Source organism: Rhea pennata, chromosome 13 (genome assembly GCF_028389875.1).
Source record: "Rhea pennata isolate bPtePen1 chromosome 13, bPtePen1.pri, whole genome shotgun sequence".
Classification (NCBI taxonomy): Eukaryota; Metazoa; Chordata; class Aves; order Rheiformes; family Rheidae; genus Rhea; species Rhea pennata.
Genome location: NC_084675.1, coordinates 6,924,030 through 6,939,687, shown reverse-complemented (window position 1 = coordinate 6,939,687; position 15,658 = coordinate 6,924,030). Strand labels below are relative to the sequence as shown.

At 34.7% G+C, this 15,658-nt stretch overlaps 1 protein-coding gene across 3 annotated transcripts in view; it reads left to right on the top strand.

Annotated features, from left to right (window-relative positions):
* The window catches only part of CHD9 (chromodomain helicase DNA binding protein 9), a 100,993-nt gene that overhangs the window by 11,049 nt on the left and 74,286 nt on the right, over nucleotides 1-15,658 (top strand). For all 3 annotated transcript variants that reach the window (XM_062586880.1, XM_062586878.1, XM_062586879.1), the window contains exon 4: nucleotides 5,904-7,501. In XM_062586880.1, coding sequence (XP_062442864.1) covers nucleotides 6,059-7,501 — 1,443 coding nt within the window. In that variant the 5' untranslated portion in view covers nucleotides 5,904-6,058. The remainder of the gene's footprint in view (nucleotides 1-5,903; nucleotides 7,502-15,658) is intronic.

The window sequence follows — 15,658 nt, the reverse complement described above, 5'->3', positions numbered from 1 at the left end:
ATAGAGTTTGGCAAATAAAACTATTTTTGTGGTCTCTTTGGTAGATGTCTTATTTGGAAGCAAGTCTGTTATGCCTTGTTGCATTGCTTTCAAAAAAAAAAATTGCTTGCATGCACATAAAATAAAGCTCTTCCCTAGTTACGACTATCTGTGTTTCTCTCTTCTATTTCCTTTACCTGAAATCTGAATTTCTGTTATGCCATACTTGTATGACTTCTCTTTTCATCTCATCTCTCTACTATGTTGTCTATAACTTCTATCTTAGGAAACTTCTATCAAGTGTCTGGGTAGTCATTGCTTCAAATTTTCATGTGAAAAATGGTCATTCAAGGTCATTCATTTTCTCATCTCTGATACTCACTCACATCATTCACGTGCAGCAATAATACCTAGTCTATCTAACATAAAAGCGGGAATGTCATGATAATGTGCTGAATCTTTACCTGATTTACTTGCTCATAATCAAGCCCATTGGTTCTTGTGAAAAATCTTCCTGTTGTCTTTTCCTTCATTGCAAGTAGTCAACACTGCAGTTAATAAAACACATCGATAGTTTTTATTATCTTGTGTCTTACTACTACTCTCACTATATTTTTGTAAGCAGAATTGGTGTCTTTGTTACCATATCCTTTTCCATTCTGTTCTCCTACTTGTTTTTTTGATATATTTGTTAAATAATATGAACCATATTTCCTTCTCTTTTGATTTTTAATCCTTATACTTCTCCTATCATTCCTCCTCTCACTTTTTCCTATAACTATAGTGAATATTCTTGCTACTGAGCTCTTTCAGAGGTGAATTACTATGAAAGAGGATCATCTCTTCAAGACTTCCAACCTGTCCTTATTTCTTGTTCTTTTTTTCTAGTTAGTATAAAGGGTTGTCATTAAACTCTGGACAGACAGTAGAGAAAGTTTGGATTTTTTTTTTTTTTTTTTTTTTGTATGCTTTATTTTTTTTTCTCCCTCTCTGGGGATTTAAACCAAGTTTGTTAACTTGAAACCTCGCTATTCTAACCTAGCCCTGGTACCGATTCCCTCTTACTGTAGACAAGACTTTTAAGGAAATAAATAAAATTGGACCCAAGCATAGCCAGTTTCATTTCTGTCCAAGTGATTTTGAATATGATAGGTAAGATTTGCAAGAGACTTGGAAGTTTAGGAAAGTTAGAGTTCCAGGAGAAGTACAACAGAGTTACCTGGACAGATTAAGTGGAACAGTAGTGCATTGATTTATATTCTACTTGTAATTGAAAAGAGTTTTACAGTAATACAGGCTATAGAATTGTTTGTTTTTCAAAGAAATGCATGGGCCATGCAGAAATTAGTAGTATTGTCTTAGGGAATTTTTTATTCACTTGGGCTTAAACCACAGTTCCAGAACAAGAAAAGATGCAAGTCTTTAAAATAGGTGTCTTGGGATAAGAACTAGTGGGATGTTGAATGAAAAGCACTAAAACTAAAAAGAGGAACTGGGAGAAGTTACAGCTTCGATTCAGGCATGTTTGCAGAATAGTATGATACTAACCAGAGACATAATGCATATGTTTTGTGTGAGACAGCAAATGAAATAGTTTGCAATCTTAGTACTGTTTAAATTTTAGATTTTTTAGTATGACTGAAGATGGCAGACATTGAAACGTATTTCTGTTTACGTCTGGAGAATAATGTTGATGTTTCCTGGTAATTAATTTTAGACAATATCATGCAGTGGGGTTTTGAGGAAAAAGATAACTTGTTTCAGAATAGCGTGTATGACTGAAGGGTTTTTTTTAAAAAAACCATTACGTGGTAGTTACCTTGAAATAATTCTGTTGATCAATTTTCTTATGTAAACTATGTATATTGATACAGAATTAAGAGGTTAACAAAGAGAGAAATTAAATACTATTAAGAAACATTGCAGAATGTATTTTATCTTTTACTTGTAATACTAAGGATGCTGTATGGAATTGAAACTGAACATTTAGTAAAAAGTGTGGAACATGAGAAAATCATAAATTGACCTAATGTCCTATTGTTGGTAAATATTATTTAAGCAATTCTAGTGGATAGGGGGCAGTAACCTCTTAAACTCCAATACAAAGAACATAGTCTTCTGATTGCTTCATCAGCTTGCACCTGTAGTTGTTGTTTGTTTCCTAGAATTGGTCCAAACAGCTCTTGGACATCTGCATTTGTGGAAGGCTTTCACCAACTTTAATCTGGATAAAGGTTAATATTAAATCAAAATACAATAACAGTAGGGAATTTAGACATACGAAATGTTAAATTCTTTTATCTTTTATAGTAACATGGTCACAAATTCTGTTAGGAGTACACAAAGATATCATAGTATTTACTATGAGAAATCAGACTTTAAATTGCCTTTAAATGCAATTATCTACCATAGCAGTGAAATAAACATTTATTTTTAACAGAAATAAGTCTTTTCAGTTTTAAGGAAGACCTCATTTTTGTCTCTTATGTATTTTACATTCTGTCTCTTTTACTGTAGTTTACATCATTGAGTAGGAATTCAAAACTAGTTCTCTTGTTCAGTTAAAATGGGGATACAATAGATTATCTTCAGTGAGAAGTATTTTGGAACAGGTAGTATAAAGCTGCAATTGTTTGGTTAAACTTGCAGTTGTCAAGTGCAATAGATTAAAATCTTTAAAATATTTTTGTTCCTTGAATGATTTTCTGACAGCTGAATGTGAAAAGCATGTTGAAAATTAGAATTGGTGCCACATATCTGTTTAGGAAAAGAGAGGGCTGAATAAAAGTTTGCTAAAATACAAATGTAGCTGCTATCATTTGCTATATATTAAAGAAGGAGCAAGGACATGGAGAAGAGAAGCACTTAAAGCACGTGGAAGGAGTTTCCTGTCAGAACGTTTTTGTTTCGTTAGCTTGGATTTGAGAAGGTAGGAGTTGAAGGAGAGGACAAGAAAGTAGTATTTACATACCAGTTGTAGTCAGAAATGGACCATTATGCTTTCACAATTTGCAGGCTGAGAATTTAACATTTTCATATTAAAGTATAGCAAAAAGAAACAAAAATGATAATTGCTAAGTAAATTTGGAAGATGACTTAGCAAAAAAGGCCAATTTCTCCAAATCAGATATCCTTGAACTTCCTGATTCACCTTTTCTTTGAGCTGAGGAAACATGGTAGATTTTGTAGATAAGGCAAAATGACGAGGGATAAAAGTACTACTCTAGTCAAAATAATAAAAGAAAAAGAAAAAGAAAAAGGGATATCTTTGCAACAGAATTGTTTTTGGCTGTTTACAGTGGCATCGTGTCCAAAACAATTTTGTTTTTCCACTTGATAGTCTTATTACAGAAAAGTTCTCTTCATAAGAAATCTGCATGGGACTAACTAACCTGAAGAGATTTCTCATGTGTCTAGCCTTTAGGTTTCTCATATTGCAACTTCATCTGTGATATCTATCTTGCTTGAATTCTTGAAGCTGAAGCTGACATTAAAGTTAGCTTTTCTTTTTAATCCTACTAAGACTTTCTGTTTTATAAAACCTTTGTTTCTTAAAGTAGAACTTGTAGTAGAGAAGTTTTAAGTTTTGGAGTTGCTTTTTTTCCTTTCTTGTTTTTCCTTATGCTGAAAGAAAGTAAGAAAATTTCTGGAGATGGAAACTTCCCCCCCCCTCTTTTTAGTTTTGAGCAAGGAAACAGACAAGCTCAGAATCAGTGTTGTGGCTGTCTTAAGATGAGAGATGATTGTATTAGAGGTGTTACAAAAACTGAAAATGACACTGGTCTTCAGAGGCGTTGATTTGGAGGAATCTAGATACATTTATTTCATCTTACTTAGTTCTTTTCTGAAAAATATCCGCCTTTTGTAGGCCTGTTTTCTTGTATATCTCTCACTGCTTGCGAAATGCAGAGCTCATTTGATTCATAAGCCTAGAGAAGTTGCCCAGCTGGAATAGTAAAATAATTGAAACATGTAAGGGTAAGTAACTGAAGATAGCTCTCTATTGTTAAAATACTGAAAAGTACCTAAGCTTAAAAGTATATGTTATGGTTAAATTTTATTAAATATAAATTGCTACCATTCTGGATTACTTTCTGTTGTGCAAAATTACTGACTTGATTGAAACAAAAACCAGTATTATAAAATACATGTTCTACCTGGGTAATGATGTTTGTTCATCATCTGTATATTCTACCTGGGTAATGATATTTGTTCATCATCTGTTAGAAGGCGGTATTTAATACCGGAAAGGTGTCATTGTCTTGTTTTTAATCGTAAATAAACAGCGTAATCGGCATTAGAATATAATAGTCTAATTTAGGGTAATACTGCTTTTAACCTGAGAATCCCTAACTTTAAGCAGTAAGTTGTGCATATGTACTTTGGAATGGATAGCTACATTACTAAGCAAAACTATCAGCTTAGCGTGTGTGGATTTTTTTTATAGCAAACTTGTTCTGTGTATTCCTCATAGTGCTCAATGCTTATACCAGTTCATACTTCGATAGATGTGCCTACTTGGTGCATTTCAGTATGATACAAGATTTGTCTGTCCTTTTTGTTTATAGAACAGAAGTTTTATATATTGCATCCCTCAGTTAGGCTTTATTCTGGCTATGGTTACAATACCATACCACGGCAATTTTCCCTGAACAGGAAAGATTTTCTTCTGCCCATCAAAGACTGGCTGGATATACTTTGTACTTGATAGGTTCAACCTTTTCTGTGAGAGGGTATTTCAGATTTCCAGCATGTCCATTTTTGGAAGGCTTTTATACAGGCTGTCTTCCTAGGTGAATACATTAATGAAGGATTGCAGTAGAAATGAAGGAGGAGAGTATCAAGGTGAATTCTAGAAATTAAAGATGTGGCTGTTTTCTTTATGAAGATTAGATATATGCATGGACAGGAGAAAGGATGATTACTTGATGAGGGTGCTTAGTTAAAGTGACTGCTCCTCTGTTCTAGGGGTTTTCAGTTATCTATGGAGTAAATTATCAAAGATGCATTTTCATTCAGACATTTCCCGTTCAGTTTGATTGCAATACAAATCTGCTAGATTTCAGATTAAAGTTAAACTAAGTGTCCTTCTCAGTTCCCCTTGCCTGAAATCTTTGATCGCACACTGATTCACTGGTGATCATTCAGTGATGTTATAGTAAATGAATAAATAAAAGAGCAAAATAACTTGCATTGCAAAACTAGGTAATGAGAAGTGGGTAGACACTTTTGCTGAACCCAAGGTATTTAATTCTTTTCTTGTGTTTATTTTTAAGTGTTTCACTGCACTCATTCTTGCCCCTTTCCTTTAAGCAGGAGTTTTACTATAGCTTAGTTATGTGTGATTAAATGAATTTTTTTTTTGAATCTTTATTTAGTGAAGATTAACTAGAAGAAACAGTATCTCAGCTTTTCCTGCTGAAGTCTGTTGTTGTTGTTGTTATAAAATGTAGTTTATATCCTCTCAAATTTCTTGCTTAAATATACAAAATTATTATATACATTACATGCATTATATTTGATTTCTTTTTACAGCTGTTTAAGAAGGACACATCATAAAAGGAATGCATTTTACTTCTGGAGCACAAGTCTATTATAGTTTGGGTAGTTTTACTGAATGTAGCAAAGGAGAATCTGAAATTGTGCTTAGCTAATAGAGTGATCTGAATGAAATAATTGAAACAGTTTAATTTAAAACATCAAATATTAATTTAATTACATAATGTACAAAAATTATAAAGGCTGTACAGGGCATTGAATATAAGCAGAAATAACTCTTAAGTGGTTTGCATTTTATCTGAACTGCAGAATTATGAACAGAGTATCAAAAAAGCCATAAAAGTATTGGGGAGAGAAAAGAGGTTGTGAGAAAGGTTTAAAAACAAATTAAGTGTAATCATTTTGTTTTTCTTTTTCTCCCATAGAATGCTTTAAGATTTGCATTTCATCTGAAGCACTAATGGATGTTGGCATGCCTTGGATAAGGTGGTAACTGCTAGATGTAATCTGTTCCTTCGCTGCAGCAGGCCAAAACTGACTCCCTTTGGAGTGAGAGAGAAACCAGTACGAACGTATCAAGATGACTGATCCTATGATGGATTTTTTTGATGATGCCAATCTTTTTAGTGACACCTTAGAAGGTTTGTCAGATGATGCCTTTGTTCAACCTGGACCTGTTTCACTTGTTGATGAATTGAATTTGGGTGCAGAATTTGAACCTTTGCACATAGACTCATTGAACCATGTGCAAGATGCTCAAAACCAACAAAAGATGAGTGAGTTTGAGCAGCTGAACCAATATGATTCACTGAAACTTCACCAAGTAAATCAGTCTTTTAGTAGCTCAGCTGACAATGTCTTATCACCACACTCTCAATTTAATTGCTCACCGATTCATCCGCAGAACCAGTCTAATGGGATGTTTCCAGATGTGGCTGATGGTAGTCCTATGTGGGGTCATCAAACTGCCACAACTGTTTCAAATCAAAATGGGTCCCCTTTTCATCAAGGACATTCTCAGTCTATGCAGCAAAACAAAAGCTTTGTAGCACACCATGACTTTGCCTTATTTCAGGCTAACGAACCGCAGCATCAGTGTGCCTCACTACGGTCGCAACAAAACAGAAACAGCATTAACACAGGGCAGGATGCTCTGAGTCAGCCAAAAGACTTCATGGAAGTTAGTGTATCTACTTCTCACAGAGTCAGTGTTAACCACCCACCTCCAGTTTCTAATCCATCAACTTCGCAGCAGCCTCTGTCTGTTCAGCCATTTTCTCAAACTGCAAGTGCTTCAATACACTTTTGTGGGAATCAAGAGGGAAATTTTGATGGACAGTCCTCAACTATTACTCCGTGTTCTGTCAATAATACCCAACAATTTTCTTCTCCTTATTCTTACTCTAATAACCATATTTCTCCTACCAGCCTTCTGCAGTCTACAACAGCTCTTTCTTCTAGCCAGCAGACACACCCTATCTCTGACTTCACTGGAAGTGATGCCTTTGCATCTCAAACAGGGACCAAGCAAGAAACAACTGAGCACATGTTGAATCCTAATACACCTTTGAATTCAAATAGTTTTCAAATCTTGCATTCTGCACATCCTCAGGGCAACTTCAGTAGTTCAAAACTCTCTCCTGTGAGTATTAATTTTTCAGCTTCTACTGGTTCTGCGTCTCAGATAAGCCATTTCACTGACCCGATTGAAAGCAATGGTTTTACATCTTTAGACGAGAACTTACTTCATCAAGTTGAGACTCAAAGTGAACCATTTACAGGACTTGACCCAGATGACCTCCTTCAGGAAGACCTTCTACCACAGTTTGATGATTCTGCATTTGTTCAGGATAGCACAAGCCATGTTTTAGAGCATGATTTAGAACACCACATAACCCCACCACAAGTAACACCGTCATCTGAAATTGCTCGATCACAGTCTCAAAGTCAGATCCATCCATGGCATTCTTCAGTTTCCAATCAGCATCTGCAAGACAGAAGTCGTATAACCTTACAAGGACAGGTATGTAGTGGTTTGTTTTATTTTTGAGCTGTCTGATTTGGCTGTTCTGGTGAAAAGAATAACAGTGGTTGGTACTTTTGCCAAACCACAGTAACTGGACTCTCAGATCTTTTGCTGGTATTTGGCCCAGAAGTCTAAGTAACTGCTGGTTTGTGAAAAGACTGCTGATGAAAATCTTACTTTCTCTTTCCTGTTGATTTTTTTTTTTTAAGCTTTTGTGGAAAACAAGATTTATATGACTTGAAGTGTCTATTTAGACAAAAGGATGCCTGCCTTTCCAGTACTTGTATTTTCTAAGTGCATCAGGGAAAACTGGTTGTTTTATTATTTAGCTGCAAATATAATGGCTGATTGTCTTTTGAAGTACTGATAAGAGCATATTTTTGGGAGTTTTAATAACTTATTTGCATATATGTGCAGGTATAGTATGACTGACTTGTGTGGCTGATTTCCTGCAAGAATAACACTGGTTTTTTTGTTACATTGGTCCTTTGCTTGATAACATAATGCTCATGCTAATCAACTAAAAATATAAGAGTTTTTCTGTTTGTTTTTAGTATGATATTAATAATATAAAATACACAAAAGCTATGCCTAACTTTCTTATTTATTTTCTCTCTCTCTTTTTTTTTTTTGTTTCTTCTGGCTAAAACAAAAATTCCACAGTTCATACATACATGACCTCATATATTGCAAGTGTTAAAATTCTCCACATGGAAGACAAGAGAGCATAAAAATTATCTTGTACATTTTCAGTAGTATAGAAAAGAAACAACCCAAAACTTTGCAGACAAAACATTTCCCAATTTGAAAATTCTAGTGAACTTTTGAATAGCTTTGTTAATTGTTTGAGATCTTAAGCCTCTTGTAGTAAGGGGTTTTTTGGTTGTTTGTTTTTGTTTTTTTAACACAGACCTTTATCTGTATCGCATTCTCGTATTTTATAGTGACATGTATGAGTGGCAATAAACTGAGATATTGACTGGTGATTGCTTTGATCTCGTACGGAAGTAGTTAAACTCTTCATAAACAAAAAAGGAAGGAGTAAAGAAAGCTCTCCTTTCACAACACCATAACCAGCAAATTCATTTGCTTTTTTTGCAGCTATTGGAAACTTCAGCACATACGAGGTTCCTGAGGATTTTTTTTTTAGCTTAATAGATTCTTATATCAAAAGGAAATACATCTTGAATATACAAGGAGAAACTTAAAAACCAAAGGCACAAATAATTGTTCTTTCAGCCTTTAGAATTCATAAATCTTTCAAGCCAATGCTATAGTTTTGGAGAGTAGATTAGTGGCTTTCTTTGTCAACATTTTAAGTGTGGCAGCAGTGACTGCATGACTTACAAATTAATACCTGATAGTATCATGTTTTGGCACTGCTTGATAGCTTTAAGCCCAGATTTGATGTAATAGAAGTGACTGAAACTTCTTCAATTTCAATTAGAGGGTATGGCAAAAGGAGCCGTAACTACTCTGTGGTAAGTGCATTTATTTAGCTGCCATTGCTGGTTATATAGGTCTTTCCAAATTGTGAGGACATTTGTTTAATGTATATACATGTGAAAAGTAAAATTAGGAATTTTTGTCTAAAATTACAGTAGAAATTCTGCTTATTTTGGAGGAAAGGACAGGGAATATAAATGCTTTCTAATTTTCAATATCTATGTTTTGAAATAGAGGTCAATAACATCAAATATGCATACATGCCTGCATATGGCTGTATAAAATATGTAAGTTAATAACTGTATACCTGAGGCTATAGATTCCTGTCTTATCAAAAAAAAAAAAAAAAAAGGGAAGAAGAGGAACTCAATACTGCTGCTTTTATATAGCTTGCAATAAACTCCTAGTCCCTGTGAAGAAGGCAGTAAAATAACATTTTTCTCCTATTCTCAGAATAATCTGCTAATTTTATCAGTGGAAAGATAAGGGTCTAATTTTTGATTTTTAGATCAGTAGATTGCTTTTCCATTTCGACTTCTGCTTATGTTCATGGCATTGAATTTTCAATTCCTACTAGTTTTTACTTGTAGCAAAGAAAGTATGTTATTAGTAGAATACGCACGTGGCTGTGAATTCAAGAATAGCTTGATTATTAGCTGAGGCAATGCAGTACTCGCATACTGTTGGTGTTCATATACGTTATTTTTTTCAGGTCGTGGAGTAGGGAGAAGAAGGGACAGCCCAAGTAGCTAGTCTGGGCAGCTCTCTCTAACGGAAGGCTGTCCGTAACCTAAAGATGCACAGTATAGTAGCCGGCAGTGAAATATGATCCTATTTATTACAGTGTGTCCAGTCCTGCAAAAGGAGCAGAGCTGGAGCCGCCGGCCAGGAAGCGGAGCAGCGGAGAGCGGAGTTGCTACCAGCCGCTTGGAGGCTATTGGTCTCCCCTGTGCACACTCGGGTGAAGGGTGAACAGGAAGCGGAGTCCAGGAAAGGGAGGCGGCGAGCGAGTCGTGCGTTAGCGTAGTGTGCGAGCAGCGTGCGGGATGCCAGCCGGGCTGAGCAGGACGTCTAGGGAAAACTTTCTGGTGCTACGACTTATTTACTGTCGTATACTTCGGGATGTTTTAAGACTACTTCGGTCTTTTGCTGATGCCTGTTTTAGTGCCTTCATTTCTAACTAAGTGTGGAGAAAAGTTCTGAGGCCTATGGAAAATATTTAAATTTGGGAGGCAGTTGTTTGGTTTTCTTACTGTGGCGTGAGAACAGAGCAACTTTACAGTGTTTAAGGTTGGTTTTACTTTTTTTTTCACCTGGAACTTTGAAACGAAACGGACAGAAAACAGTTATAAAACTGCATGATTTGGGTTTTCTAATAATATTCAGGGTGTGCAATAAAGTGTAAAAATTGGATTCTGACCTCAGTTTATCTGATAGCGCAGGTGTTTTGTGTTTCTCTCAGAAAGTAACTGGTGGTGCAATGGCAGCTGTCAAACAACTGGAAAAAGTGAATTGATGGGTGAATGACAGAGGCGAACATTTTAGCCTCTTTAAATCAGTGTGTGTACTACGAATTAGGAATAAAAAAAGTATGGCAATTACTGAAGCTGTGTGTTCCAGATCTGTCTTGTCCAATTGCAGTTACAAGAGGGATTTTAGTTCAACTTCTCGTTTTTATGTATTGTTTGATCATTTTGTAGCATTTAAAGTTCAAGATCAATTTTTGTTTGAGCTTTTTACAAATGCCTGTGATTTAACTGAGGTGGGAGGGTAGAAGATGATACTGGTCTTACTGAGACTGATTATTTTTTAGAGTAGGAGTTAGGTAGGAAGGAAATTTTATTTCGTAACTTTCATATGAATTAGTTTGTATGTCTACTGCTTAATGACAAAAAAGTCTTGTTGTGCTGATTTTTTTATATATATATGTATTGAGGAAACAATTATTGCTAGATTTAGTTTTAGTTTGATAATTGCACTTTATCCAGACAAGATCTTTTTTATTATTTTATTTTTTTTTTTTACTTTAATAAGTAGTTAATTGACTGTAGCTGTTGCGAAAGGACCTGACAATAGAGAACTGAAGATCTTTAACTTCAGTTAAACTGAAGTTATTTAAAGTTAAGGAAGATAATAAAATACCTTTCACTTCATCATTTGAAATGAAGCATACTCAGAATTTTTTGTACAGCTATTCTTTTCATACAAATTAGTTTAAAAATTAATACAGTCACTTCAATGCAATACTGCACAATTTAAAACATCTAGAATGTCTTATGCTGCTACTATATTTGCTATGCCTGCTATATTTAGAATATAATTGTAAATATATTGCACCTCTAAATTCTGCATCATGCATTTTTCAGCTAAGTTACTTTGACAATGAGAGCGCAAATTGAAGTGGAAAAATGCAGTAGAGATTGATGTAGCTTTACTCTCAACTAATGCAACTCCTCTGATCTTTAACTCCACTTAACTTATTTTTGTTAAAGCCAAGTAATCTACTTTCATTTCATAACTAGAAAAAGACAACAAATATACAGGCTTGAATGTTCAGTTCTGTATGTTTAGAACAAAAATAAAGTTGGCAAGTTATTCTGAAGTAGAAACTGCTGAGAGAAGCTTATGACCACCTCACTGTATATACTATAATAAGCATTTTAATCTATTCTGGCTACATATGTAGAGATAAGTGAGATTAAGAGGTCCCTTCCAACCTTACCGATTCTACGATTCTGTGATTAAACTGGAAAATAAAATTCCATTGTAGTTCTGAAGTGTCATAGGGCAAGGTGGTAGTCTTACCTCTTAGGTCAGAAGGGTTTTTTCTTTTTTCCTTTTTTTGTGGCTAAAAGTTTGTCCCCTAACTTTATAGTTCAGCATATTCATGCATTCCAGTTTACATCTGGTGTTTTTTTTAAAATATGCAAGCACAAGCTCTCTTGCTGTTTGTATCAGAGCAACAGATCAGAGCAACTGCATTTTTGGATAGAATTTTCCATGCTCTTTTAGCTAATTGCAAAGAAAGTGAAAATTGTACGTGATTCTTCGTCAGGATTATGCTCTAGGACATCTGTGTGTATCAAAATTGTATAACTTCATATATAAGATTATTATCAGAGGTGGAGGTAGGTTTCACCTGATTGAAGTTCAGGAAACTGGATTTTGTGCTGCTGAGGTGCATGCCCTGAGTTAGGCCACAGGCCTTTAACCTCTCCCTGTGTTAGCAGATGCCTCTCTGTACTGTAGAGTTTTGTGATAAAAATAAAATACACAGTAAACAGTCATGTGCTTTCTCAAGTAATTGTGTTAAGCCCAATAAGCCAATTAGTTGATAGTTATAGAAAGCATACAAAAATTAAGGATATCTAGTGTATGCCCTGGGTATTCTTACAATACAAATACTAAATTATGATCCTTTTATTTACATTGCTTTTGTAGTAGTGGATGACAAAATTTTCAGTGGTACTGAGTATAATAAATTATGTGGCTCAAAATTTATCCCACTTCACATAATCTGAAAATAAAAATCTAAACATCTGATCTAGTCAGAGTAAAAATATTTGAATATGGGGGGCATTCAGAATCACATTTAAGCACCAGTAGTTTGAAAAAGAAAAAGAACCTTCAAACCTCCATTTCTTCCTAAAATGCTGAATGCTGAAACTCCACGGATCCACGGATATCCACTGTATTTCTATTGTTCTTGTTCCCTTAATTATGGTTAATTTTATGAGTAACATTGCGTTAGCAATGTAAATCTCTGTCTGAACTTTCTTTGTGAACATGATTATTTCTAGGAGTTGTCTGCTCTGGATTTAGTTCTCTGTGCTTGAAGAACCATTTTCACCTAGCTTTTAGCTGTTACTATGTCAATGTTTTTTTTTCTCTGCCACAGTGAGGCAGCAGAATTCAGTTGTCATCTCCCAGGACCCGCCAAGTTTTTTTAGCATGAGACTTGCACAATTCTAGACAGGGATAAACATACAGAATGTAGGGTGCCTTTTCCCCTCCTCCCCTCTCCCCCTTTTCCCCTAACTTTTCTCTTTTAACCTCTGGAATGAGCACTCCCTCTGCTGATTTAAAAAGTAAACGTTTCCGTTTTTTGTTTTCTTTTTTTTGTTGAGTTTTTTGTTAGTTTTACCATATTTCCTGCTTTTTCACTTTCTATTATTTTGAAAATCAGTTGCAGAAATGAAAAGAAGTGAAAGTGAGCAGCGGGTCAGGTACGCAGAGCTAATGAGAAGAGCAGGGCATGGTGTCTGAGCTGAGCGCGGCAGTTCCCTGAATGAGCAATATGTTTTAAACTACAGCTGTATGTAATATGTTTTTCTTTCTAAACTATGTTTTGTTTTGTTTTTGCCAGTGATGTATTCATGAAAATAGCAATATTTTGGTGGTTTAATAGTTGAATGTTTATGAAGCACTTTAATTTTTTATATATTTTGATCTTGTATTTATTTTTAGCTATCCCGAATGTTTTTCTTAAGTATCTCTGAACCTTTCTCGGCTGTCAAATAATTATGTTGTCCAATTCTGACTTGAGAAAAGAAATGCTTGCTGATTTTTTCCGTAATGATTGCTATAATTTAAGAATATCACTTTTCCTAAGATAATTGCATGCTCATTAAATACTGCAATAGTTGTCTTTGAAATATGCCAAAACAGAAACATTTTTGTAAAAAGTAGTTAACAGATGGCAGGCATAGGAAGGAGGCTTCTAGCTAGATCAGTTTACAGGAGTAACCTTACAAATATTGTTGAGGCACGATTAGTTGAAAAAATAAATAACATGAAAGATAGTTTTTAAAAATTGATATTGTGGAAAAGGTACAATTGAGTATCTAAATATTTATTATCTGCGAACAGATGTCTGGTTGACGCTGAAGAACTATAAAGCAGTTCAGTAATGTGAGAGTACCAGCATAAAGATGTAACCATATAGCAGTTGTGTTATAGAGACAGCAACCCATACTGCTGGTTGTTAAAGCTAAAGATTGTTAAAAGTTTCAATATATGCTTAAGTTACAATTAGTTTAAGGGAAAAGAGAATTAGTTTAGTGAAAAAAAAGCTATGTTGTTCCATCTTCTGTTTCTTAACACAACAGTTGGAGCTCTCTGGAGATCTCATTTTACTGCAAAGTAACTTTTTTTTTCTTTTTTCTTATTTAATTTGCTGCTTGGTACAAAATTGTGTACTCTGGAAACAGTGGTAGGAAGAGAGGAAAGAGCAATGAAGTGGGAAGCAAAGAGAGCACAAGTTTGCTCCATGGGATTCTTCCTTGGTATCAGTGCCCATTAATCTGTTCTGTCTCATGCCATTATCCAAAGCCTGAATTTGTGAGTAGCTTCGAACATACAATTGCTTCTAGAATTTCCAGAATAGCATTTCATCTTTAGACACTTTGTAGGAAATCAACACTTTATGAAACGTTACTGAAACAACATTACTGAAAGAGAAATAGAACTGGTTAATAGTGTTAACCAGCTGTAGGTTTTTGAAGGCAGTTGAAGTACATTTGGAATTAATACTGCTTTTGTCCAAATATGAGTGTTGTGTGTTGTGTTTTATGATTTATTTTACCTGTTAGGCTAATTCTAAATATGTATATGTAGAAAAAACTTTTACCACAAACAGGCTTCTACAACTGGAGAGGTATTGTTTTATTTGCTTCATTGACTAAGATACAAAGTTTGAACAACCTTGTAATTGCGTGGATTTCCAAGAACAGTGTTTATCTTAAGGTAGTTCGAGTGGATTCCATTTGATGTCTTTTCAGGCTAAGAAATATAGGTAAATGGGTATCTTAGAATGATGTGACTGAGAATTCTTACACTGACTTGAATGAGTGTGATAAATGAATCTAGGAATATAGCTTTAGGCTGGGAATAGTTGACAAGCCTCTTTGAAAGTTGCACAATTTGTGGTAGAGATTGATTTTTCTCTTATAAATGTAGCAGCCTTTCTTTCATGTGGGCTATTTCACTTGTGTTTACATATACTTTGCACTTTGGAGGGTTTTTTTGCTCCCTTAGTGTCTTACTGTGAAGACTAACACTTTAATTTATACCTTGAGATTTTTTTTTCCCCTCTACATACAACCTCTTCAGAAGTTAGTTTGTAGTTTAAAGTAATTTCCATGTTTTCAACATGTCATGTATATAATGTTATTCAATAGCAAATGTAACTATTAAAACAGCAAAGACAGGCTTCTTTCAGGAGATGTTCATAAGTTGTAAGGAAAATGGAAGTTGGTCTTAGTTATAGATCTCAATGTTTTGCTTCTGAGAATTTTGTTTGTTTCTCTTGCTATAGTTTGAAACAGCTGTACGACAGAGTTTCTAAAATTTTGCTTTCAGAAGAGAATTCTGACTTTTTATGTTAAGAGTAATCCTAAAAGCAATTGCTTCACTGTACCACTTTTTTACTGAATACCACTCATGTAGTAAGAGATTTCCTGGATAGTATTTTAAGCAACCTTGCTAGAGAAACATAACTGTCATGCTTTTCATGACTTGCAGCATACTGAGACTCAGTATCCATTTTTATACTTTAAAAGGTTAGGAAGTATCTCTATAAGATTTTGCAAATTTAGTTTTCCTTTCTTCATTGAACCTTGGTGGCAGCTACTAGTGAGGCTCAGACATTGCTCAGCTTTGTGGAAATTTTATTGGAACAGTGAAGTAGCAGGAATTTTGATTCTTGCA